Below are 27,963 nucleotides of genomic sequence, written 5' to 3'. Positions count from 1 at the left end.
TCTGAATACTCATGGTTATGCTTTATTTAGGAAAGGTCACAGATCGAAATCAGCCAAGGGAAGAGACACATAGGGCAGGATCTGAAAAGATGACAGATATAAAACTTCTGTTGTTCTTTTCCCATGAAATCAGTATGTATTACCTTCCTGGTCTCTATGTATGATAGTATGTGTGGAGGAGTAGTGCCAACATTGGAAGCTCAGCTGAACTTTGGTCTCTATACCTTTTATTGGGGCTTCATTATGTAGGAAGGATTGGTTGATGAATTGCCCACTTGAACTCATTCTCCCAGTTGACTGATACCACGTGATGCAAAGTCCCCACCCTGAGTCATGTTTGGTCTTTCTGGCATGGCCAGCCCCAATTCTAAAACGATCGGGCATTGGCATATGGCCAGCCCTGCCCTGAGCAAAGACACTCCTATCAGGTATAACAGATTACCTCCCAGAAGCCAGGAGCAAAGGACAGAACTCTATGGGCAAGACCAAGTTCTTTTACTACATAGTTACTGATATCTTTCTGAAATTCCATTTTCATTTTTTTCAAGACCTACTCACATATCTATTCTCTGTGACATTGTTCCATGTGTTTTCCTTTGTGGTTTTTTGGTGCATATTTCTAAATAGGAGAGCCATAAATGCAGGGTTGTTTTGTGTTTTTCCCATGCAGCTAGCCTTCTTTAAAAGATTGAATTAATTAGAGAAAGAAGGATGGTTCATTAGTTAAAGCTGTGAGAGTACCTCTGTTCTCTTTCTAGAATCTGAATAGTTCCCATATCCATTTGTGATGCTAACTTTGTATAGCATTTAGCATATTATTTTGCAGTTACATGTATTCATTTGTTCCTTTACTATGCTGTGAGTTTCTTAAGGAAAATAAGAGGTTTTCATTATGGGTTTTGCTGGTACTTGGCAAAGTGCCTGTTAAATTATAGGTGTTCAATAAAGTTTATTAAAGGAGCAATATAGGTTACTGGATTTTTATTCAGTAACCATTGAAAAAGTTGATAGTTCTTGAAAGGTTTAGGAGGCGAAAGGGTGAGAAAGAAGAAAGGTAGACCAGGAAATTTAAAGTGTGTGTGTGGGGTATTTCTGCACTCCCGGACAGAACTCACCAAAGCCAAGATGGAGGGAAGTGAGTGTGCGCATAGGCTTTGGCTCGGGCAGCTTTTAAGGATGGAGGTCAGGTGACGTCTGAAAGGGGCAGTTCATTAGTTCGGAAGTCAGGCTGGGAGGGGTGACACAGCCTCTGCAGCTCCAATTGCAGTGCCTTTCCCCGTTCCCCCAACCTAACAGTTCTGATACAGTTTATTTAAGTCATTACTTGAAAAGAACTTTCCTATATGCATATAAGAACTATCAAAACTAAGAGGTAGTGAACTAAATTCTAGAATTCTGGATATGTCTTTGAACACATTCCATAGGTCAGAAATTATGCTAGACTACAGAATTATGGATGAGTTCCATTTCCAACCTGCTGAGAGTCTGAATATTAGTAGAGAAGATAGTATATTCTAATGAGTAAACAGAAGGAATTTATGCTTTTTTTTTTTTTGCATGGGCAGGCACTGGGAAATGAATAAACAGAAGGAATTTAAAATGAATATTCAAACATAGTTTTGGGAGAAGTTCTAAGCTCAAAGTATGAAATCACTGTTTATTGGTGGCCATTAATAGAAGTCACTTTTGGTAAAATGTAGGAGCTTTAACATCGTGGCTAATTTCTCATCTCCTGAATTACCTTCTGTTTGCTTCTCCCCTAAAGGATTTCAATATTTCAGCCAAATGATGTGCCTTATGAAACAGCTGCCACTTCATTGTGTTATATAATTATGTATGTTTTAAAGGAAACTGTTATTTTTTTAAGATAATTGAGATTAGCTTTCAGAAGACTAAAGTGATTACTTGCCTATGGCAAATTTTTTTAGGGTGAAATAGATTGTTAAATTTATATACATTTAGTACTTGCATCATCCCAAAGACTATCTTTTCTGGGGTATAAAATAATTTTATAATTGGGCTGTATTATGAAGTTTAATGTTCGTTTCTTCGGTTATCTTATTGGTTATAGTGGCAGTTGTTTTAGTTTCCCAACTGAAAGCAAATACCATACAATGTGTTAGTGTAAACAGTGGGAATTTTTTGGCTCACACTTGTGAGGCTATTATGAAGTCCAGAATTGAGGTGCCAATGAGGCGATGCTTTCTCCTTGATGATTCTGGCATTCTGGGACTGGCCATGGATGATCCTTGGAGTTACTTAGTTTTTCTGTTACATGGCGATGTTCTCTCCTTTCTCTTCTGGATTCTGTTGATTTCCACCTTGTAGCTTCTCATGGCTTTCTCTCTGTATGTCTGAATTTCGTTCTGTTTATAAAGGACTCTAGCAATCTGCATTAAAGTCTTTGCTGGTTTGTGACTGTTATGTACCCCAGAAAAGCCTTTGTTTTTTTTAATCCAGTCTTGTGGGGGCAGACCTATTGTTGGGCATGATCTTTGATTAGTTGTTTCCATGAACACCACCCACTGAAGGTAGCTTTTAATCTGCTTGCTGGCGTCCTTTAAGAGAGAGACATTTTGGAGAGCGCTCAGAGTTGAGAATAGCTAATAAGCAAGAAAGTGCTCACAAAGACATTTTGGAGAGAAGGTCAGCAGATGTCACTATGTGCCTTCCTGTGTGGCTGAAGAACCTCAGATACCAGCAGCATTTTCTCTGAGAAGGTATCTTCTTGGTGTCTTTTCTTTTTTAAAAAATGTTTTTATTCAGAAATCTTGATAAACATATTTTCCATAAATGTACAGTCAGTGGCTAACAGTATCATCACCTAGCTGTGTATTTATCTAAAAAATGATCATTTTTTATAACATTTGCATCACTCCAGAAAAAGAAAGAAAAAGAAAAAAGGAAAAACTCATATATACCATACACCTTACCCCTCCCCCTCATTGACCACTAGTATTTCCATCTACCCAGTTTATTTTACCTTTGTCCCCCCTATTATTTATGTTATTTTATCCATATTTTTTTACTCATCTGTTCATACCCTGGATAAAAGGAGCATCAGACACAAGGGTTTTCACACAATCACATGATCACATTGTAAAAGCTATAGTTACACACTCATCTTCAAGAATCAAGGCTACTGGAACACAGATCCACAGTTTTAGGTACTTCCCTCCAGCCACTCCAATACACCATTAACTAAAAAGGGATATCTATATAATGCATAGGAATGACTTCTAGGATAACTCTTGACTCTGTTTAAAATATCTCAGCTACTGAAACTTTATTTTGTCTCATTACTCTCTTTCCTTTTTTTGGTCAAGAAGGCTTTCTCAGACTCTTGATGCCAGGTCCTGGTTCATCCTGGGGTTTCTGACCCACATTGCTAGGGAGATTTATACCCCTGGGAGTTATGTTCCACCTAAGATGGGGGGCAGTGAGTTCACCTGCAAAGTTGGCTTAGAGAGAGAGAGGCCACATGTGAGCAACAAAAGATATTCTCTGGGCCTAATTTTATGTAGGCATAGCCTATCCTTGGAGGAATAAGTTTCATAGGGGCAAACCCAAAGATCAAGCGCTTGGCCTATTGATTTGACTGCCCCCACTGCTTGTGAGAATATCAGGAATTCTCCACATGGGGAAGTTGAGTATTTCCTCCTTTGTTCCCAGTCCCCCGAGAGGACTTTGCAAATCCTTCTTTATTCACTGCCTAAATTACTCTGGGATATATCTGGGCATAAACTAACCTTGACAAACCAACAAAATCTCATGCCCTAATCAGAATTCCATGTACTTACAGTATTCATCTAAACTGACCATACAAGTTAAATTATGAAATGTACTACCCAAAATATAAATTTAGCACCCAATAAACATTTCTCCATTTAGTCTCACATAGAAGTTGAAGTTTTAATTTATGGACGATATCATCCTTTACCCTGTATTCTGATATCCTTAGTCGTGTCTAGATCAGCTTCGTTCATATTGCTACTTGAAGTCTGATCACTTTTTCAATTTGTTGAACAGTTCCTCTGTTAGGTAGTGCTGATTTTCATAGCTTCAGAGCTCTTAACTCTGAGTCTCAGGTGTCACATAAATACCTGAAGTTTCTGTGAATAACATTGTGTATACAAACACCTCAGTATCTCAAAATTTAGAATTACTCTTGTTGGTGTCATAATTTGGACATTTTCATAGCCTTAGAATTTTAATGTGTAACTTAATAAATCACCTTTGTGAAAGCCAGTCCATTTCTGGTATACTGCATTCCAGCAGCAAACCAAAACAAAGCCCAGGTTGATTCACTTGGCCACACTTTAAAAATTACATCTTCAGAAGTTCCTGTGTATATTGGGTTCACTCCCACAATAACAACATCTTCAGAAGATCCTATTTCCAATGGATTCACTCCTATTAACAATGGATTAAGAGTAAAAACACGTCGTCCCCCCCCCCCCCGCCCCAGGGTACATCAAGTCAATCCACTACAGCAATGATCTTTATTTTTTTTTTGTATTTACAGTTTATTATATATCAATTATAGCTCAATGAAAGTGTTTTTAGAAAATGTCAGTGAAGACTGGAATGGTTTTTTTTGGGTCTAATTTCACTGTTGTAGTTGAATATCAGGAGCAACGAAACAATGTAACAAGATTGAGAAGACTGAAAAACCAATCTGTGTTCACAGAGTGCTATGGAGGATACAACAGATGAATTTCTCTTGACTTGTCTGAAATTTTGTCTTTATTTCAGTGTAACCAGAAGGGTTTAAATTCTGAAAGTTGAAATTCTTCTATGCTTTAATTTTTATAGACTGATACTAAGAGAACCACCAAATTGCATTTGATCTTAATGTGCCTGGAAGGATTCATGGGCCAGTCTGGGCTCAGTGATAAAGTACCATGACAGATTAGGTGGATTCAGTGCTACTGGTGACATAATTTACCATTCCTACCATAACAGTCTAGTTAGTTTTGTTCTATAGCTACAGATTTCTCCCATAATCTTGACTATTCACTGAGGCCAAATGTATTATTCATTTCCAAGAAGACTATATGAGAGGATATGGTTGAGTCACAGCAAATACAACCCTACTTTTTTTTTCATTCCATTCTTGATATATAATCAATAACTTGTGATATCATCACATAGTTGTATATATTCATCATCATGATCATTTCTTAGAACATCTGCATCAGTTCAGAAAAAGAAATGATCTTTAGTATGTTACTCAATTTTTTCTTTTTTTTTTAATTTAAAGACAACATTAAAACCTTAAGATACACTGAATGTTAATGGATTAAACTATCCAATCAAAAGACATAGCCTGGCAGAATGGAATAAAAAACAGGACCCATCCATATGCTGTCTCTACTCAAAGGACGTGAGGGAACGGACACAAATGGACATTTACACATCAATGTTTATAGCAGCATTATTTACAATTACCAAGAGATGGAAGCAGCCAAAATGTCCATCAACAGATGGTTGGTTAAACAAACTGTGGCATTTACATAAGATGGAATATTGTGCAGCTGTAAGACAGAATAAAGTTATGAAGTATGTAACAACATGAATGGACCTTAAGGACATTATGTTGAGTGTGATTACCCAGAAACAAAAGGACGAATACTGTATGGTCTCACTGATATGAACTGACATTAGTGAATAAACTTGGAATATTTCGTTGGTAACAGAGACCATCAGGAGATAGAAGTAGGGTAAGATATTGGGTAATTGGAGCTGAAGGGATACAGATTGTGCAACAGGACTGAATATAAAAACTCAGAAATGGACAGCACAATATTACCTAACTTTAATACAATTATGTTAAAACACTGAATGAAGCTGCATATGAGAATGATAGAGGGAGGAGGGCTTGGGCATAAATGAAATCACAAAGAAAGATAGACGATAAAGATTGAGATGGTATAACCTAGGAATGCCTAGAGTGTATAATATAGTGACTAAAAGTACAAATTTAAAACATGTTTTTGCATGAGGAAGAACAAAAGAATGTCATTACTGCAGTGTGCTGAAAATAGATGGTAATTAATATTTCAAAATTTCAACTTATGTGTGAGACCAAAGCAAAAAATGTTTATTTGGTACAAATTTATACATTGACTGGTGCATCTCCTCATATAACTTATGTAGATAGTTGATGAACACCTTAAGTACATGGAACTTTGTATAGGACGTGATTTTGTTGGTTTGTCCAGGTGATGCCCTGATGAATCCCAGAGTGATTCGATCAGTGAGTGGAAAAGTATTTGCAAAGTCCCCTTCGGAGAATGGTGAGAACGGGGGAAAACTCAACTTCCCCAAGTTGAATTCTTGATATTCTCACAAGCAGTGTGGGCAACCAAAGCTATAGGCTGAGCCCTCGGTCTTGGGGTTTGTTCATATGAAACTTAACCCCACAGGGGATAGGTCAAGCCTACTTAAAATTAGGCCTAAGAGTAACCCCTAAGAGAACCTCTTCTGTTGCTTAGATGTTGCCTCTCTCTCCAGCCAACACAGCAAGCAAACTCGCCACCCTCCTCCTATCTACGTGGGACATGACTCCCAGGAGTGTGGATCTTCTGGCAACGTGGTACAGAAATCCCAGAATGAGCTGAGATTCAGCATCAAGGGATTGAGAAAACCTTCTTGACCAAAAAGGGGAAGAGTGAAATGAGACAAAGTGTCAATGACTAAGAGATTCCAAACAGAGTTGAGAGGTTATCTTGGAGGTTACTCTTATGCATTAAATAGATATCACCTTGTTAACCAAGATGTAATGGAGAGGCTGGAGGGAACTGCCTGAAAACGTAGAGCTGTGTTCCTGTAGCCATATTCCTTGATGATGATTGTATGATATAACTTTCACAATGTGACTGTGTGATTGTGAAAACCTTGTGTCTGGTGCTCCTTTTATCTACCTTGTCAACAGATGAGTAGAACATATGGAATAAAAATAAATAATAGGGTGTTTTAGTTTGCTAGCTGCCAGAATGCAATACACCAGAGACAGATTGGCTTTTAATAAAAGGGGATTTATTTTGTTAGTTCTTCAGAGGAACGGCAGCTAACTTTCCACTGAGGTTCTTTCTTACATGGAAGGCACAGGATGGTCTCTGCTGGTCTTCTCTCCAGGCCCCTGGGTTTCAACATCTTTCCCTGGGGTGCTTCTTTCTGCATCTCCAAAGGCCTGGGCTGAGCTGCAGGTGCTGAGATGAGGAATGCCGAGCTACTTAGACTGTGCTACTTAGGCTGTGCTACGTTGCGATCTCTCATTTAAGCACCTGCCAATTAAGTCAAACGTCACTCATTGCAGCAGACACGCCTCCTAGCCGACTGCAGATGTAATTAGCGACAGATGAGGTTCACTACCATTGGCTTATGTCCGCAACAACAAGACTAGGTATGCTCACCTGGCCAAATTGACAACTGAATCTAACTAACACATGTCCACCCCTTGTCAACTTGGCAACTTCAAGCATCACCTTAAACAGGTGCAAAAAATTCTCTTCTTGCTGTGGACCTGTGAATCTCAAAACAAGTTATTTGATGCCAATATGCAAAGGAGGATAAACACAGGATCCATAGGGAGAAACTGGAAGGAAAACCTGCAGGCAAACACCATTGGATTTCAAAGTCTGAAAGTCATTTATCCTTCGGCTTTAGAAAGTGGCAGTCCCACCCTTTCTGAGGGCCTGTGCAGTAGCCCGCCTCTTTCCAAATCAACCTCGGGGAACATTGAGGAGACCACCTCTTGGCTCCACTCTCTCCAGGCATCAGGGCCACCCCTGGGGTCTCTGCCATTTCTGGGGCACACGCACAACCCCTCCATGTGGTGGCAGCCAGGCTCTCCCAGTCCCCCAAGGAGTTTGCTCTACCTTCTTCAAGGGCTGAGGCTGCAAACTCTTCCACTGCAACAAATGGGAGGCTCATCTTCGCCCTTCAGGGTAAATTCACCCTCTCCATGTATATGGGTGGGTCCACTCTCTTGGTCGAGGTTTCTTGACTTCAGTCGGGAGTTTCCATGGTTCTTACTCTGCAAACTCCAATTTTTCCCTTTTGTGTCGTCCTTTGCCAAGATTGGCAGTGGTTTCCTTTACACCAACAGTCTCTTCAAACACTCCAGGACTGGCCAGGTGAGCATACCTAGTCTTGTTGCTGCGGACATAAGCCAATGGTACGTGAACCTCATCTGTCGCTAATTACATCTGCAGTCGGCTAGGAGGCATGTCTGCTGCAATGAGTGACGTTTGACTTAATTGGCAGGTGCTTAAATGAGAGATCGCAACGTAGCACAGCCTAAGTAGCACAGTCTAAGTAGCTCGGCATTCCTCATCTCAGCACCTGCAGCTCAGCCCAGGCCTTTGGAGATGCAGAAAGAAGCACCCCAGGGAAAGATGTTGGAACCCAGGGGCCTGGAGAGAAGACCAGCAGAGACCATCCTGTGCCTTCCATGTAAGAAAGAACCTCAGTGGAAAGTTAGCTGCCGTTCCTCTGAAGAACTAACAAAATAAATCCCCTTTTATTAAAAGCCAATCTGTCTCTGGTGTATTGCATTCTGGCAGCTAGCAAACTAGAACATAGGGGGAACAAATGTTAAAATAAATTTAGTTTGAAATGCTAGTGATCAGTGAAAGGGAGGGGTGAGGGTTATGGTATGTAAAACAAAACAAAACAAAACAAAAAACTTAAGATAGAACCAGAAATTTCTTGGGAATTGCTTCTTCTTCTTTTTTTTTTTTTTAACTTTTTAAAATTGTATAATGTAACATATATTCAAAGCAAAGAAAGAAAAAAGCAGTCGTTTTCAAAGCACACCTCAACAAGTAGTTGCAGAACAGATCCCAAAATTTGTCATTGGATACTATTCCATCATCTCAGATTTTTCCTTCTAGCTGCTCCAAAACACTGGAAGCTAGAAGGAATATTAATATAGTGATTGAGCAGATATCCTCGTTAGTTAAATCCCATTTTCTCTGTTATACCTCTGTCTTCTCCTATAATCCTTCTCCCATTCTATAGGGAACTTTGGGGAATGCCTGTTTTGACTTTTTACGTGTTGAGAAGGGGAGGCCACACTAAAGAACAGAGGAATGTAATTAATTGATAAACCTGTAGAGGATGGTCCCTCTGGGTTTCAGGAATTTATCTGTCCTAGGAACCCTCTGGGAATTACATGTTTCAGAAAGGCAAACCTGGTGCATGGAACCCTTATAAAGTCTCAGTTTGAGCCCTAGGTGATCTTAAGAGACAACAGGAGCGATGTCGATTGGGGTTTAGCAAATCATGATGATTAGTGCTATCTAACTGAAGCTTGCCTTATTTTATTTCACTTTTTTCTCCCCTTTTGGTCAGGATGGCATTGTCGATCCCACAATATCAGGGCCTGACTCATCCCTTGGAGTCACGCCCCATGTTAATATTTTTTATAATCTGTACAAAGGTTGAGAAAAATTAATGAGTCAATTCCTATAAAGCCATTATACAGTGTATGATGCATAGTAAGTGCTCAATAAATGATAGCCATTTATTGAGCTTAAATACACTGTTTAAGGTGTGTATTTAAAGCAATACTTTATAATTTATTATTACTGAATTAATCTTTAGTTAATATTGGTGATTTCTGGGGGAGGCGTTAAGAAAAATTACATCTTTAAATTATTTAACACTTGTGTAGCACTCTCCTGTGTTCAGATACTTATATTCTTTCATTTGCTAATTGAACAGCCCTCTCAATTTTAGATAATTTCATTATTCTGAAGAGAAAGAGAACTAATAAACACACCCTCACAAAATAAAAAATCCAAACTTCCCCCTAACTTTTGTTCCTTCACCCTATTATGTACCCCTGATATTGCTGCAGTACTCTTGATGTTTTCCTGTTAAACATAGCCCATAGCATACAGTATTATTTTCTCTCATATGCCCTGAAATTATATACTCTCTGTATAAGATTCATACCTTTGCAGTAGTTCATGCAACAGCTTTTATTTGTGGTGTTAGTTGGTAGGACACATAGGTCTATACAACTCCTTTCAATCTTGTTCACTTTCAATATGGTAATATTACTCATAGACCCACTAGTGAACTGCCTTCACTTCTGTCTATTCCCTTACAATTACAATTAAGTTCAACCTCATTAGCTAGCTCTTCACCCATCTCAACCCTCTGTGTATCTCTAGGGCCCCTATATTCTATATTATAAGCCTCTGATTTTACCGTTACTGGGGTCATAAAAGTGGATTCACACAGTATAAAAGTATATATCCTTTTGTGCTGGCTTATATCGCTCAGCATTATGTCCTCAAGGCTCATCCATCTTGTCATGTGGTTCAGGACGTCATTTTGTCTTACTGTTGCATAATATTCCTTTGTATGCATATACCATATTTTGTTAATCCACTCCTCTGTTAATCCCCTTGTATTGTTTCCATCTTTTGGCCATTGTGAATAATGCTACTTTGAACAATGGTATGCAAATTTCTGTTTGTATCACTGCTTTCAGCTCTTCCAGGTATATACTGAGTAGTGATATTGCTGGGTCATAGGGTAACTCAGTATGTAGTTTTATGAGGCACCACCAGACTGTCTTCCATAGTGGCTTTACCATAATTCATTTCCACCAGCAGTGCATAAGTGTCCCAATTTCTCCACATCCTGTCTAACATTTGTAATTTCCTTTTTGTTAAATAGCAGCCATTCTTACAGGTGTGAGGTGGTATCTCATTGTAGTCTTGCTCTGCATTTCCCTTGTAGCTAATGAGAATGAGTATCTCTTCATGTGCTTTTTAGCCATCTGTATTTATTCTTCAGAAAAATGCCTATTCATATCTTTAGCCCACTTTATAGTTGCGTTTTGTTCTTTTGTTGTTGAGTTGTATGATTTCTGTATATGTATACAGGGTATCAAACATGATGTTTGGTTTCCAAATATTTTCTCCTATTGAGTTGGCTGCCTCTTCACCTTTTTTGGCAAAATCTTATTTTTTTTTAAACTTTTTTATTGTATAATATAACATATAACAAAATATATACAAAGCGAAGAAAGGAAAAAGCAATAGTTTTCAAATCACTCTTTGACAGGTAGCTACAGGACAGATCCCAGAGTTTGTCGTGGGCTACCATATGATCCTCTCAGATTTCTCCTTCTAGCTTCTCCAGAATATAGGAGACTAGAAGGAATATATTTTTTTAACTTTTTTATTGTATAATATAACATATATACAAAGCAAAGAAATAAAAAAGCAGTAGTTTTCAAATCACTCTTCAATAAGTAGTTATAGGACAGATCCCAGACTTTGTCATGGGCTACTATATGATCCTCTCAAATTTTTCCATCTAGCTGCTCCAGAATATAGGATGCTAGAAGGCTTAAATATTTTTTTATCATCATAACCGACTTTTTTCCTTATTTTTCTTTGTGAAAAATAACATATGTACAAATAAGCTATAAATTTCAAAGCACAGCACCATAATTTGTTGAGGAACATATTTGGATTTTGTCATGGGTTACAATTCCACAATTTTGGATTTTTACTTCTAGCTGCTCTAAAATACTGGAGACTAAAAAGGATATCAATTTAATGTTTCAGCATTTATATTCATTTGTAAAATCCTATCATGTATACATGACTCCACCATCATGTTTTATCTTCCCATACCTTTCTTTAGGAGTGTTTGGGCTATGGCAATTCTAAATTTTTCATATTGGAAGGGTCTGTCACAATATGGGGTAGGGAGATGGAACTATCTGATGTTCTGGAGAGGCTGGGTAGGTTTCAGGACTATCTGGAGCAGGGACACATCTGGAGGTTGTAGGTTTCTGGAAAGTTACTTTAGTGCCTGAAACTCCTGTGGAATCTTATATACTGCCCTAGGTCTTCTTTAGGATTGGATGAAATGGTCCTGATTAGGGGTGGGCAGGTTATGATAGGTAGCAAATTCTAACTGAAGCTTGTATAAGAGCAATCCCCAGAGTAGCCTCTCAGATCTATTTGAACTATTTTTGCCACTGATACTTTATTGAATATATTTCTTCCCCCCTTTTGATCAGGATGAGATTGTTGATCCCATGGTGTCACGTCTGGATTCATCTGTGGGAATGATCTCCCACATCACCAGGGAGACTTTCACCCCTGGATATCTTGTCCCATGTAGGGGGGAGGGCAATGATTTCACTTGGAGAGTTGGGCTTAGAGAGACTGAGGCAACTTCTGAGCAACAACAGAGGTCCTCCAGAAGTAACTCTCAAGCATGCCTATAGGTAGGTTAAGCTTCTCCACTACCTACGTAAGCTTCACAGGAGTAAGCCTCAAGATCAAGGGCATGGCCTCTTTATTTGGTTGTCCCTCAAGTTTGACAAAGTATCAGGGGATTCCCTGATAGTAAAGTTTAATAGCTCCATATTCTTTCTCCCCTCCCTCAGGGGACATTGCTGCTACTTTTGAATTATGTCCTTACTGCACTCTAGGGAATATTTTGTTTTATCATCACAGTTGCCTTTTTTTTTCTTTTTTGTGAAAAATAACGTATATACGAAACAATAAATTTCAAAGCACAGCACAACAATTAGTTGTAGAACAGATTTCAGAGTTTGGTATGGATTACAATTCCACAATTTGGTAAAGTCCTGAAGCAATAAAGCATTCGATTTTTTTTTTTAATTTAATTAATTAATTAAATTTTTTACATGAGCAGGCACCAGGAAACGAACCCGGGTCCTCTGGCATGGCAGGCAAGCATTCTTGCCTGCTGAGCCACTGTGGCCCGCCCAAAGCATTTGATTTTGAGGAGTTCCCATTTATCTGTTTTGTTTCTTATGCTTTGGGTATAAATTTAGGAAGCTACCTCCTATTACTAGGTCTTGAAGATGTTTTCCTACATTTTCTTCTTGGAGCTTTATGGCACTGGTTCTTATATTTAGTGTTTGATGCACTTTGAGTTAATTTTTGTATAGGGTATAAAGTATGGGTCCTCTTTCATTCTTCTGGGTGTTGTTATCTAGTTCTCCCATACCCATTTTTTGAAGACATTTTTGTCCCAGGTCAGTGGATTTGGGGTCCTTGTCATTGTGATTTTGAAAATAAATTATTCATTAAACATAAGTTATTGAACTTTTACATTGTTTTGTTTATCGGCTTTCATGGTTGCTAAAAGCTCATACCTTTTTTTTTTAGATGATTTGTGATCTGATTTTAAAAATTCAGTATGCTTTTTCTTCTCTAATAATATTATGGAAAATTGTGGAATTGCTGATAATTTTTAGACTTAGGACTACTTGGTATTTGCACAGTAGGCAGCAAACTGATTTTTCCTCTTCTTTCCATTCTTTTTGCTGTTTATCTTTTGTCTCCTTTAGCCCAAAGTCTCCTCACTATTATTCTGTCCTAGCCTCTCTTCTAAAATGTTCTGATTCCTTTGTGTTTTTCATTCTACCAGTAGTTCTTCCCTTACTAGAAAACCTATTATATTCCATATAAGTCTGCGTAACGAAATTGTTTCAAGTGTGAGTGTAAATAACTGGGCATAGAAGTTATGGAAGGTGAGCATTCTACCACTTCACCGCATGGAAGGTGAGCGTTCTACCACTGAATGCTCACCTTCTTTCAGTCTTTTATCTGTAGATATTTGCATTTAAGAGTGGAACTTGATGTATCATTGGAAGAATGGAAAGAAAGAGGACACTTATTTTAGTGAAGGGTGTTTCTGACTTCACATGACCTCTCTTACAATGCTTTGATCCTCCCTTGTTGAAGAATGTTTCACAGACAGTGATCCTTGATAATGCTTTTGCGATAAAGGAAATTCAGAAAGTTTGGAAAATACTGTATATCATATCCTTCTCTTGGAATTTAAAAAATTAAAGGCCCTGAGAAGGCCTCCAGCTTGTTTTAGTTTTAATTAATTGAGTAGTTCTCATTCTTATTTGCCCAGGGAACCTTTGTTGTTATAATATTTGAATACTTTGGAAAATGCTGTTCTATAGGCCCTTTGCTATTCAAAGTGTGGTCCATAGACTAGTGGCATTGACATCACCTGTAAGCTTATTAGAAATGCAGAATCTCAGGCCCCATCAGGGTCTTACTGAATCAGACCCTGTATTTTCACAGGATCTATAGGTTTTCATATATATGCATTAAAATTTGAGACTGACTCTTGTTTTTTCATGGTAAGATAATGAGGTAGGCAGAGCTCTGAAGGTATTCTTTCCACTTAAGCTGGTTTTTCTAAAGGGCTTTTTCCCCTCTCCTTTCATGTGTGTACGCAGGCATGGGTGTGTGCACAGACATACCTGCATGTATGGGCATGTGAATATGTAGGCCTGTGTGTCTCTATCCCTGTTGCTATCTATGTGCCCCTTCCATCTTCACCAGACAGTTCTCTAAATAAGCTTAATGGACTCTCCTGTCCAAAAAATGCATTGTTTGTTATTACACTTCCTCGCTCTTGTAACTGTCCTGATACCCATATGCAGTAATGCATTCCTCCAACCATGCAACTCATCCAAGGGCATCTTTTATAAGTCTCCTGTCAGGGAGGAAGTTGCAGGAAGTAGAGAGTAGAGAGGAGATGGGTTTGTCAGTTAGATTTAAGTAATATCTAGAATAGAGTTGACTTCCCTCACACAGGACTCAGGTTTGAATTGATGCCTGGAGTCCTAAGGTATTGTCTCACTGGCCACTAATAGGAGCATGCAAGTTGGGCTCTGTGCTCTCAGACTCCACTTCAACCAGATCGTCTCTATGCTTATATATGTTATTTCTCAATATTTATATATTTTTTTATTGTTACTCCTTTTAATTTTTGTTTCATAAAGGTGTTTTGCTACCTCCAATTTTCTTTTTCAAAAATCACTGTCTGTTCCATCCATTTAGATTTCTACCACTCAAGTTTTTCTGTTACCATAGTAAATTGTGTGTGGATTTATTAGCTCATAATTCAAAGGGAAGAGCTCATAATGATTTCTGTATGGTGGAAGGGAGATTTGAAACTTTTCTATCTTGAAAGCCCTTTTCTACCTTTCTTCTTCCCTGTATTGTTTCTGTATTCTTAGTTACACCCCCATCTTATCTAGCTATTTTTCCTTTTTTTAAAAGACTAAGCCTGTCAGTCCCAGAGCTAGGTAATCATTGATTAAGTGAGTAATGACTAGTACAAATACAGATGAAAAATATGTTAAATTTATTATATCATCAAAATATAATTTTTGGTAAGGCTTGTTTCATTATCTATATGACTATGGTTATCAAATTTGGTCATTATTCCCTTGTGTCAATTTTTCATAAACTTTATATCTCTTATTATAGAGCATTTTTTGTCAAGTTTTCTTGATAAATTACATTTTGATTGTAACCTTACCATTGTCCACTTATATAGGATTTCATTATATATTCATATTTTTAGTGTAGGAAAGTTTATCTAATTTTATTTTTACCATACATTTTTGTTGTTCATTTTAATGTGTATTCAGGATGATTAGAGAAAGCAAAAGTGCAAAGAACTTCAATTTTTAAGTGTTCCCTGTGGTTATATAATATAGTGGCTAACAGTTGGATTCTGGAGCTTGAATGCTTAGGTTTAAATATTGGTTCTACCACTTTCTTTGTGAACTTGTGAAAGTTACTCAACTTCTCTGAGCCTCAGTTTTTTCAGTTGTAAAATGGAAATGATAGGGGAGTGCAAGGGTAGTTCAGTGGTTTCTTGCCTGCTACGTGGGAGACCTAGGTTCGATTCCCAGCCCCTGCACTTCCCAAACAAACAGCAAACACACAAACAAAACTAACTAAACAAAAATTGAACAAATGGTGCTGCAAAAATGGGATACTCACATAGAAAAAGAATGAAATGTGACCCCCACTATACAGCATAAACAAAAAAAAAATGGAGATGATAATACCACCTCATAGAGTTTTTGTGAAGATTAAATGTGATAATTCTTGTAGTTGGCAGAGCACCTAGCATATAGTTAGTCCTCAAACAATGTTATAGCTAAAACAAAAACACTAGTGGTGATAAAATAATAGATTTCCATATTGAGGTATAACAACTCCTATTATCAAATGTAAGGTTCCAGTGGGGTAACTGACAAAACCAAAGCATGAGAAGAACAAATGATTTCTATTAAAAAAATAATAGCACTTCCACAGGTAGTGCTTCAGGAATTCCTTATCTCTTTGTATGTATGTATGTATGTATGTATGTATGTATGTATGTATGTATGTATGTATGTATGTATGTATGTATGTATGTATGTATGTATGTATGTATGTATGAATTCTTTCTCTCTTTGGCTATGTAATTTTTTCTTTAGTAGCCTGATGTGGACTGTCACAGAAACATTTGGGCTTTACCAGTAAAAGTTTTAACATCTAGGAATTATTTCTGGGAGCATGATAGTAAGCAGTGTATATAGACTAAAGATTTGAACAGTTAAAAGCAGTATTTTATTGTTTGCCATAGTTAAAGAGTAAGTCTATTTTCAAGGTTTGCATTGTCAGAGAGCATGGATGTAGTCTGTTTCAGGACATTGAGCTGTCTTTCATATAATGCTGTTTTTCTTGCCCTGTGCTCCCTCCCACCTCCACCTTACACCCCTGCCTCCCACACAATTTCTTTCTTGTTCTTTATGATTGTTCTTGAAGCATTTTACGTAAAATGTGGTTGTTATATTTACATTGTTTATTGAAAATACTTCTTTTTTGTTTCTCTCCACTTTACTGGACTATAATCTCCTTGAGGGAGGACCTTTGATCCTGTAATCACACTTTGTTTTATATCCTTGGCATATCAGTTACAGTCATATGACTATAAGGCTTTCTGGTGAGGGTTAAATGTAATAAATGATGTAAAGAATTTGACATAGTAGATGGCACCTAATGAGAGTACAAGGTTAGTTAATAATAATTGTAATAGGGGTAATAAAAATTTCCAGTGCCTGTCATAGTGCCTTGCATAGGTGCTGGTAATGCTTAAATGAACTGCAAAGGCCCTTTATCATTTAATTTTGTGACTGCTTTAATCTGTATTCTGTTTCTTGTTGTTTAAATAACTTCCATGTCATTTCATTTCATGATCCTGTGACTTAGCTAGGGAATGCTTAATTATGCGTATTTTACTTGCTAAATCAACCCAAATTACTTACCTGCTCTACTTTTTCAGCAGTATTTAAGATGTTTTGCTTTGCCATGATTGAAATCAATCTATAGCGTTTTATTCTGTCATAAATCATGCTTATGTGTTTGTTGAATCTTAACTAAAGCAGAGAGACTGTTCAGTGGAAGCCACTGCAATAGTGTTGGCCAAAGACAATAATGGCCCAAACAAGGGTATTGTCAGTGTGAAAGAGAAATGAATGGATTCTAGATATCTTAAGGAGAAAATTTATGGAATGTGATGGTTGATGGATATAGGTTGGGAGGTAAGAAGTTGAGTTTTAGAGAGAGAAGAATCAAGGATGAATCCCAGGATATTGACTTAATTAAGCAACTGGGTGAATGGTGATTTCTTCTCACTGAGGTAGCACACAGAAGGAGGGGCAGGTTTGGGAAAAGGTGCTAGTTCACTATTAGAGTTGTTAAATTTAGGTGCCTCTCCAAAGGGGAGATAAATTATACAGTTGGATATGTGCGGCTAAAGCTCAGGAAGGAGAGCAAGGCTTTAAATACATATTGGATAGTCAGTCAGCATATTTGACTGAGTTGAAGCCATTGGGAGCAGGTAGAGTAGATCAGGGAAGAGAATACATTGCAGAGTGTGAAAAAAGAGAACCTAAGTTAGAACCCTGAGAAATTTTTTGTGCTGGTAGAAGAGTGTTCCACAATGAAGAAGGAAGAGGAGGAAAAAACAAACAGTAGGAAGTAAGAAACCCAGTAGAGTGTAATGTTACAGAAACAGAGGGAAAAAGATGTTTCCAAAAGGAGAGGGTGTGGTCAGCTATGTAAAATGCCCTTTTGTATGAAAGCATCATACAGAATCTATTTTTTCCCCTCAGAGCTCATGTAATATTTGTTTTAACAAGTGTGGCAGTAAAATTCGTATTTTAAATTGTAACAAGAATATTCCTGCATAGTGCTTCCACTAAGTACTTATATAAATCACTTTCATGATTATAACTATCATGAAACTTGCTTTTCATGATAGTTATAATGTTTGGGTTTTATCTGTAAGTTAAATAAAGGAGATTAATATCAGTAGGAAGAAAGATGAGTAGAAAGAATTATGCCTGCAACTAAGTTTCTTTCTTGAGGAAGAGTGTTATAATATCTGTCAGCATTAAGCCTGTACTACTTAAGGTGGTTCTTGCTTGTAGCTATAGAATCTAATCGAATTAGTAAAACATTGGGTCCATCTCAGCTTCAAGAATTTTTTAGCAGGTGAGTAACTTTGAAAACTCTTGGAAAATTGCAGAATTTAGGAATATGCCCCTTCTTCCATTTTGAGGAGGAATGAATCAAAGCACTCGTTATAGATCAGTTAACCAAGCAAATTACAGAACTTTTTATAAAACTGTATTTGTTCCATAAAGTGTTAGTTATCTGGAGTACATTGGTTTTGATGTAATTTATGATGCTTAAAGATTCAGATGTTATGAGAGCTGAATAATAACATAAATTACATATTATGATAAAGAAGAATAAGGGAGTGTAGGCTAGGGGAGGCTTCTCTGAGGAGCTGGCATTTAAGCTGAAAGCTGAAGGATGAGAAAGTGTTCATGAAAAACTTCCTGTTAACAGCAAGCTCAAAGCCCTTTCTAGCCCTTTCAATAAGAAAAAGTTTGTTTTACATTGAGTAAAGACTATAATGTGCGCTTAGGCAGGAGGTAAGTGGATTCAACTGAGGCTGGAAAATTGGGCAACCACCAAATCACATTATAATAATTTAGTTATAAGTATATTTAGATTTTAATCTAATTGCTAAGAGAAGCCTTTGAATGCATTTTAGTATGTAAGTGCTTTGTGACTGGTTACAAGAGTGGAAATGGACTAGTTAGAAGGCTAGTTAGGTGAAAGATAATGAAGGCATTAATATGTAAGAAAAGGAAGAACTTTCCCTTGTAGGACGAAACATTTAGAGCTGGTCTCCAGCTATTACAGTAACTTGATCACTAGTGACTTGAGACTATATTGAAATTTATTATGTTAGAAAAATTCATTGTTTTATGAATTCAGTGTTACACAAAACATATTTTAGAGATGATTATTCAGCATGATCTGAAAACTAATGCAGGGCTTCAAAATCTGGTCAGATTCGTTTTTTTTAAATTAATTTTTAAATTAAAAAATATATATGACAACAAAGAAACTCAAGCATTCTTAACATATGATCTTTCCATTCTACATAATCAGTAATTCATAATATCATCACATAGTTACATATTCATCATCATGATCATTTCTTAGAACATTTGCATCAGTTCATAAAAAGAAATAAAAGGACAACAAAAAAATTCATACATACCATACCCCTTACCCCTCCCTTTCATTGATCACTAGCTTTTCAGTCTACTAAATTTATTTTAACATTGTTCCCACTATTATTTATTTTTATGCCGAATTAGTTTTGATATTATAGTCAGAGAAGATAAGAACAAGACATAATTAGAGGGTAAAGATCAAGGCTCCCTTATTGTATTGACTTTGAGAGTATTAACTATTATTTTTTGTATATTAACTTAGATACTATGGTTAGTATGTAAGGGACTACATATGCTTCTGACATTCTGGGTTAGAATCAGTAATTTCTTGAACTAGATGATATTAGCTGTCTATAATAGTATTACATTCTAAGTTATGGTTTATAAATGTGATCTTTTAATTAAGGAACTAGGTGTGTGTTAGATCAAATTAGGAAGATCAAAATATAGCTTAAGATCAATTAATGTGAATAAGGTACCTTAGGAAGAATGACTAAGGCATAAAATGTTAAAAAAGAAAAACTGTATAGGATTATAACACTGGACAGTTGATCAGTGTTTAGCATGGTACAAGTGGTGGTGGTAGTAAGAGAGAGAGAGAGAGATACTATTTGGAGGTTACTAGAATGGCACTTTATTCTGGAGTTTGATGAATTAGACTTCTTCGTTTCTAGATCAACTGCATTTTTTTTTAGGAAAGTGTACAGGTTGAGAATTGAATTTGGGTCTCTCACATGGCAGGCAAGAATTCTACCACTGAACTACCCTTGTACCCCTAGATTAACTACATTTTAATACCATCCAGTTTTTGCAAGTAGTTTTGTCAATACATCATTCAATTTCTGTAGTTTCTGAAATTATGCAGTACTTTGGCTGTGTACAGATATGTTGATCCTGGGAAGGAAATGCCATTGATGGTGACATCTGAGTAAATTTGGTTGGTAAAATTTAGTCTTTGAGTCTTATCTTCTTTAGCTTTGTCTAGGTTAAATTTTTGGACTGAAACAGCAAGGAACATTCAGGACCAGAATGAGTTCCCTTCCCATTAAGGTCCTACATTCCTCTGAGATTCTTTTTTAGACAATTAACTGATATTAGCTTAGATGTTTTTAATTGAATACTAATTACTCTGTAATGCTACCTATCTTTTTTATCTTTTGCTGTGAAACAGATTGCTCCAAAAATTGGTCGCTGAAAAGGAAAAAACATATCTTATATTCTCTGTGAGTCAGGAATTTGGAACAGCTTCATTGGATGGTTTTGACTCAGCTTCAATCTCACAAGACTGCAGGGAAGGTGTCGGCCTTAGCAGCAGTCATTTCAGGTCTCAACTGACAGGATCAGTTTCCAGCTCACTCATGTGGTTTTCAGCAGGCCTTAGAACACCTGTTTCGAAGTTACTCACATGGCTATTGGCATATCATGTCCCTTGCTGGCTGTTGGCTGGAGACATTAGTTTCTTGCCACATGGGCCTCTCTGTAAGGTGGCTCACAACCTTGCTTCCCCCAGAAAAATGTATCATAGAGAGAAATGCATGTAAGGAAGAGCCCCCAAGATGGAAGCCCTAGTCTTAGAAATGACCTCCCATTACCTTTGCCTAATTCTGTTCCTTAGAAGTGTGCACTAAATGCAGCCCACAATCAGGGGGAGGGGATTACATAGAATGTGAATACCAGGAAGTGGGGATCTTTGGGGACTATCTTAGAGGCTGTTCGCCATACTATTCTTTAATCAAATGGTTTAAAACTTTTTTGTTGTTGTTGCAGAATTCTTATTTCAAAGGACAGCTAATTGGGAAAGTCCAAAATGTAACATAGATAAACAAAACTGTTTTGGCATTGTAGGTAACTAGAGTCCACCTGCTCAGCACCTCTTTCCTGTTAGCTTTTCAGAACAGCTCGAACATTATTGTCTTAATGTTAAGAGCATGAATACTTACTGTTTCTCTCACACTTCATTTGGAAGTTGTCAGCAGTTGCAGTTCTAAAATTCTAGCTGTAAAAGTCAGGCATTGGGACATGGAAAATAATTCGTGTGAATGTTTCTGGCAACTTTTAAAAAGTCTGAGTAGCTTTTGCTAAAGTAAATTAGATACAATGGCTAGTTTTGTAGTACTAGTAGATATAATTTATGTGTTGGTGTGATACTGAGAATGTTTTACGTAGTAACTATTACCTAGAATACTTCTTTAACTATTTCCAAATCATATGTATGTTAAAAAAAATGAGTATATAATGGTATTTGTAATTTGATATTTGTATAACATGTTTTTTTTTTGGCTTTTTTCCTCTAAACAGAGATTCCCAATATCATTAACATAAGTTGCTTATTTGTTTTATCCTATAATGTATAGTTTTCAAACCACCGTGGTATCACCATTAATACAAATAATAAATCTCTGAATGAAATTTAAAATTTCCTTATAGTTCTTTTAGTTCTTAGACTAGATCCTACAAAAAAAAATGTACAAAGTCACTTGAGAGTAATCCTGTTTCTTGGTAGTTAAGTTTGATATATGGTTAGATTCTGAGCATTGTGTCTAAGCACTTTACTTACATTAACTTATTTAATCTTTACAGCTGCCCTGTGAAGTAGGTTCTACTGTTATCTCTGTTTTACAGATGAATAAAGTTTTTGCCATCTTGATTTTAGACCAGTTTGGGTTAGCAAGAAAATAGTATTTTTGTTTGTTTCTTTATGGGTCGGTGTAGGAAGAAGTAATGGATAAAATTGAAGGAAAGAAACATTTATTTAGAAAATGAGGTGATATTTATAAGATTGAGGACCCTGAGAGCAGTGTAAGTATACCTTGGGACTAAAAAAGGAGATAAGACATAATAGATTTTTAGTGAAATTTTGTGAAATATATGAAGACAAAGTAGCAATCTCATGGTTTCTGTTTATAACTGCTGAACCCTATAGAGTCTTTCCCTGTTGGATGATAGTGAGAGGGAGGTGCTAGCTAGGAAAAACCAGATAATGTAAGATTCTGTACTTCACCTAGACTTTCTCATGATCAGTTTAAGGAGCAAGAAAGAGGGCAGTTTGCTGTGAATAACATTACTTATATAATAAGATTATGATTCACTTTGACCTTATTTTGGCTAGTTTCATTTTAATCTTGATTTTAAATTTTCTGTTATTCTGTGTTTCATAGGAGTTTTGAATGACCGTTAAAGATAGTAATGCCGGTTAGTTGAGGTTTAGTCGGCTGTTTCTAATATATAAACCAACAGTATCACTTAAGAGTGTTGTGTGTGTGTGTATAATATTAAAATTTATTGCACTGTTAAAGAATTCCAGGCCTAGGATTTACCATGAAGAACAACTCTCCACAACCGTAATACTTGGCATTAGAATTTAAAATCTTAATTGAAAATTAGAAAATAATTAATTGATAACTGCTATCAATTAAAATGTGAAAATAATTAAATCACTGATATCATTTCAGTATCAGAGGTACCTTAACTTAAATCATGCCAGTTATCATTTAAGTTGCTTCTTTTAAAATATAATGTGCAAAGCAGGTGGTGTTAGTGGAATTGAAAGTTAGTTATAACCACTGTTTTTGTGTGGTCTTTTCATAAATTGAAATTGATTTCATAGAGTAGGTTTTCATTAGTGAAGTGTTGATTTGATTCTTGATTACTAAGGAGTGCCTTTTTGTGGATGAGGATTATAATTATTAGAGTTTGCATAGGATATTTTTGAATATAGCGGCCCAATCTCTGGAATTTCTTTTTAAAACTAATCTGGTAAAATCCATCTTAGTTAAGTTTATGGCATGATAAAACCACAACAAAGCATAGCTTTCAATGCTGTAGTATCTAAATGACACTTTGGTTACCTTAAAATATCTTCAAGGCATTTAAAATTATTTTTAAAATGTTCTGTAGCTGCTTGTTAAAGGGTGCTTTGAAAATAATTGCTTTTTTCTTTCTTTTCTTTGTGTGTGTATATATATATATATGTATGTTATATTTTACAACTAAAAATGGTTTAAAAAAACTATAGGCAGTTATTGTAATATTAGATAAAATAAATTCCCAAAATAAAAAAAAAATTGAAAGGCTGGACAGTGGAAAAAAAATGCATTTGATTCTATTTAAATTCCTAGGACCTGAATCTAAATGGAGAACACATTTGCTATAAATTAATATTGGAAATTATTTAGTTCTTAATGAAATCTTTCATACTGCTTTTATAGAATTACAGTAAAATATTGTTGCTCCTCTGTTTTATCTGTACAGACATGTAGGACTTTGTGTACTTACTCTTCAAAGATTAAAAGTTAATTGGGGGTGGGCCATGATGGCTCAACAGGCAGAGTTCTCGCCTGCCATGCCAAAGACCTGGGTTTGTGTCCCTGTGCCTGCCCAAGCAAAAAAAAAAGGTTAATTAGGAATCTTTGTAGATGATCCTTTTTTATCTTTGTATAGCAATTAGAAATGGAGGTCTATGGAATATTCCTGTTTGAATGAATGGGTCATTTAAAAAACTAAAGCATTTATTGCTATTATATATATATTTTTTAACATGGGCAGGTACCGGGAATCAAACCCGGGTCTCCGGCATGGCGGGCAAGAACTCTGCCACTGAGTCACCATTGTCCACCCTGCTATTATACTTTTCAATGCAGATTTGTGGAAAAAATGCATATAATTTACCCAAGGCAATTTGTATCTTAAATAGGAATCTAGCAAAAATCTTGCTACATATACTGTCAACCTTCACTAAATACAAATATTGTCTAATAATAGGATTGAAATGTGAAATTTTTATATTAGAATTTTATATTCATTTAATTTTTCTAGAATAAAGATTTTACAGTCCCTTTTATTCTATTTACTCTTAAAACAAAGGAAAAGCTATGTGCTTTCTTTAATTTGTTTCCATAGTGTGAAGAACCATGAAATTACAGTCTCCTTAAAGTAGGGGGTTGATTGTTTAGCAGCATAATGGTAAAGGGAAGCGTTCTAGTTGAAAGCTGCCAGAATGTGGTATACCAGAAATGGAATGGCTATTAAAACAGATAATTTATTAAGTTGCAAGTTGACAGCTCTAAGGCTGTGAAAATGTCCAAATTAAGTCACCAACAAGAGGTTAACTTAACTCTAGAAAGGCCAATGAAGTTCCGGCTTTCTCTCTTAGCTGGGCGGGTACGTGGAGATGTCTATTAGTTTCTCTCCCAGCTTCTTGTTTCATGAAGCTCCCCTGAGGGTGTTTTCCTTCCTCATCTCTAGAGGTCTCTGTGTGGGTTCTCTTGGTTTTGGTGGGTCTAAAGCTTTTTCCAAAATGGTTTCCTTTCAGAGGATGCCATAAGCAACCCCACCTTGGATGGATGGAGATACATCTCCATGGAAACCTTGTAATCAGAAGTTACTTACCCACAATTGGGAGAGTCACATCTCCATAGGAACAATCAAAAAGGTCCTACCCACCTATATTGAATGAGGATTAAAGGACATGGCTTTTCTGGGGTGTATAATAACTTCAAACTGGCATAGGAAGGGTAAAACTGAAACATTTCTGTATCTTCAGTAGGTACTAGTGTTTGATGTCTGTAGCAAATAAAAATGAACATGTACCTGATTAATGTGTATTGAATTAAAAGTAGTGGGATTTCTCCATGTGAACTTGAAGATAAAATCCTGTTGAGGTTTTTTTTTTTTTTACCTGTTTTGATTAGATACAGCTTTTTGTTTTGGATGACAGGCTCATTTTTTTCAATTGATTTTTTTAATGCAATTTTATTGATATATGTTATATGTTAACATACCATATAATCATCCAAGTATACAATAAAAATGTACAGAGGTTCACAGTATCATCATATAGTTGTGTATTCATCATCACAGTTGATTTTTGAACATTTTCATTATTCCAAAAAAAAAAAGAATAAAATTAAAAGAATAATGAAAGTGGAAAAGAACACTCAAAACATCCCATACCCCATATTTATTTTTGTTTTTACTTTCTTACTCATCTGTCCATATACTAGATAAAGGGAGTGTCAGTCACAAGGTTTTCACACTCACACAGTCAACTTAAAAGCTATATAGTTATGCGGTCATCATCCCCCTAGCTACTCTAAGACACCAAAAACTGGAGGGATTTAAATATAAGAGTAAGCTCCAAAATGACCTTTGACTCTATTTGAAATCTCTCAATCACCGACACTTTGTTTCATATTGTTCTAGTTTGCTAGCTGCCTGAATGCATAATATACCAGAAACAGAATGGCTTTTAAAAGGGGGAATTTAATAAGTTGCTAGTTTACAGTTCTAAGGCTGAGAAAATGTCCCAATTAAAACAAATCTGTAGAAATGATGTCCAATTTAAGGCATCCAGGGAAAGATACCTTGGTTCAAGAAGGCCGATGAAGTTCAGTGTTTCTCTCTCAGCTGGAAGGGCACATGGTGAACATGGCAGCATCTGCTGGCTTTCTTGTGGCTCTACAAAAGGAACTCTCTCTAAAATGTTTCCTCTTTTAAAGTATTCAAGTAAGCAACTCCACCTTCAGTGGGTGGAGACACACCTCCATGGAAATCGTCTTATCAAAAATTACCACCCACAATTGGGTGAGTCACATCTCCAAGGGAACAATCAAAATGTTCCCACCCAGCAATATTGAATGAGGATTAAAGGACATGGCTTTTCTGGGGTCCACCACAGATTTAAACTGGTACACGGATTTTCTACCCCTATTGGTCAAGAAGACTTGATTCTCAATCTCATGATGCCAAGGACAGGCTCATCCCTGGGAGTCATGTCCCATGTAAGTGGGAGGGAAGTGAGTTCACCTGCAGGTTTGTATAGAGAGGCCGCATCTGAGCAATGAAAAAGGTTCTTTGGGGCCAGGCATAATCATAAGTAGACTTATTTTCTCTTTTGCAGGAATAAGTTTCATAAGGGCAAGTCCCAAGACAGAGCGCTTGGCCCATCAAATTGGCAGTCTCCAATGCTTGTGAAACTATCAGGTCTTCCTCAGGGGGAGAAGTTTAGTATTTCTACCTTTTCCCCCAGTCCCTCAAGGAGACTTTGCAAATACTTTTTTTTATCCTCTTCCCAGATCACTCTGGGATGTGTCAGGGCATCCACTAGACAGGTCTATTTTTAGATGATTATTTTTATCATTGATTTATTTTTATTACAACAGTTTATGTAAAAGATTACTCCTTTGTAGAAGTGTTTAAATTAAAATCTGTATTATTTTATCTGTATTGTTTATCAGCAGTCTGGCATACTTTTATGTATGTGTATGGCTGGTTTATTATAGGTGATAAATGGTCATTTTAAAGACTTACTGAGTGATAAATGGAAATTGTATTGATAAATTTTTTTTTTCTGACTTTTACAGATTGTTTACCGAGTGGCAGTAGTGGCCTCTAAATCAAAATCTGATTAATGTAATGACAGTGGCTAGTTAAGAAATGGCAGATTTTGATAAACTAATTATCCTTGTACTAATATTAAAAAGTGATACTGTTTTCTCATTGAAATAGAAGAATAGTCTCTTAGCTATTAATTTTGCATGTTAAAATATAGCTGCCATTATCTTGGAAATTTTTGAATGAAATCATTTAAATCATTTTCTTTATGTTTCTCATAATGTTACAAGTTTCTGTTGACATTGTAGTTAGCAGATTGTTTTTGTAATTACTTTGGTGCATGTAAATATAGTTATCTGCTGAATTTACAACCCTTTTCCTTATAGTTCTTCATGTAATAATGATCGCAAATAAAATTCAATAATCTTCTTATTCTATTAGAGAAGAAAAAGCTGGATCACTTACCAGTAACTGGAGTTCTCCTATTGGGTAATCTCCACAGATCCACATTCTTTGAAGTTATTGTGAATGCCTCGAGGACCAAGGAACCGTTGAAATTTCCAATTTCAGGAAGGTAAGCAAGTGCTCTGAAGCATGTCTCTAGCATATCCCAAATCCTTTCCCCCCAACTTTCTTACATATACATCTGTACTGCATGCCCCCTCAGTTCCAGTGGATGCCCATCAAGAAGATTCTGATGCTGGACAGAAGGGCAAGAGAGGTGGATCTGTGAGGGAAAAGACCCAATAGGATAACTCAAGTTACTGGTAAGTAAGCTAGTTTGTATAAACTTGAGATTTTTTGCTCAAATTTCTTCTTTTTGGAAGGAGTTTGTTTCATTACAAAGAAAGGAAGTTGTTTGGAATAGCTTCTTTTTTATAAATTCGATGTAGATTGTGGAATTTATCATATGGATGATAAATTTATCATATGGATGATAAATACCTAAACTGTTGGTGCGTTCATGAATAAAAAGTCTGACATTAATTTTAAAGTATGTTATATAGTTTATATAATAGCAACTTCTAGAAAAGTGTATGCTCAATGACTTTTGGTGAAGAGCGTAATAATTCTAAAGCAATGCAGAGAAGCTGTGTGTTGAATTCTTTTATAAATTCCTTTATTTGTGGATGTTGTTTTTATTGAAGTCAATACTTACACTTTATAAAATTTAAGCACATACCAAATTTGGTTAAAATATTTTGGCACAATAT

At 36.3% G+C, this 27,963-nt stretch overlaps 1 protein-coding gene across 5 annotated transcripts in view; it reads left to right on the top strand.

Moving 5' to 3' along the window:
• Positions 1-27,963, top strand: part of YAF2 (YY1 associated factor 2) — a 125,176-nt gene that overhangs the window by 14,716 nt on the left and 82,497 nt on the right. The window contains exons 4-5 of one of the 5 annotated variants that reach the window (XR_013179660.1): positions 27,191-27,323; positions 27,417-27,468. The exons of 2 other annotated variants lie outside the window; for them this stretch is intronic. Coding sequence is in view for 1 of the 3 variants with exons in the window: in XM_077170588.1 (XP_077026703.1) it covers positions 27,252-27,323 (72 nt within the window). In the remaining 2 variants the exon portion in view is untranslated. Of the gene's footprint in view, positions 1-27,190; positions 27,324-27,416; positions 27,469-27,963 lie in introns of those variants that run through there. 2 more of the 5 variants (XR_013179662.1, XM_077170588.1) reach the window with 2 other exon arrangements.

This window comes from Tamandua tetradactyla, chromosome 7, assembly GCF_023851605.1.
Source record: "Tamandua tetradactyla isolate mTamTet1 chromosome 7, mTamTet1.pri, whole genome shotgun sequence".
Classification (NCBI taxonomy): Eukaryota; Metazoa; Chordata; class Mammalia; order Pilosa; family Myrmecophagidae; genus Tamandua; species Tamandua tetradactyla.
This window is presented reverse-complemented; position numbering and strand designations above follow the sequence as displayed.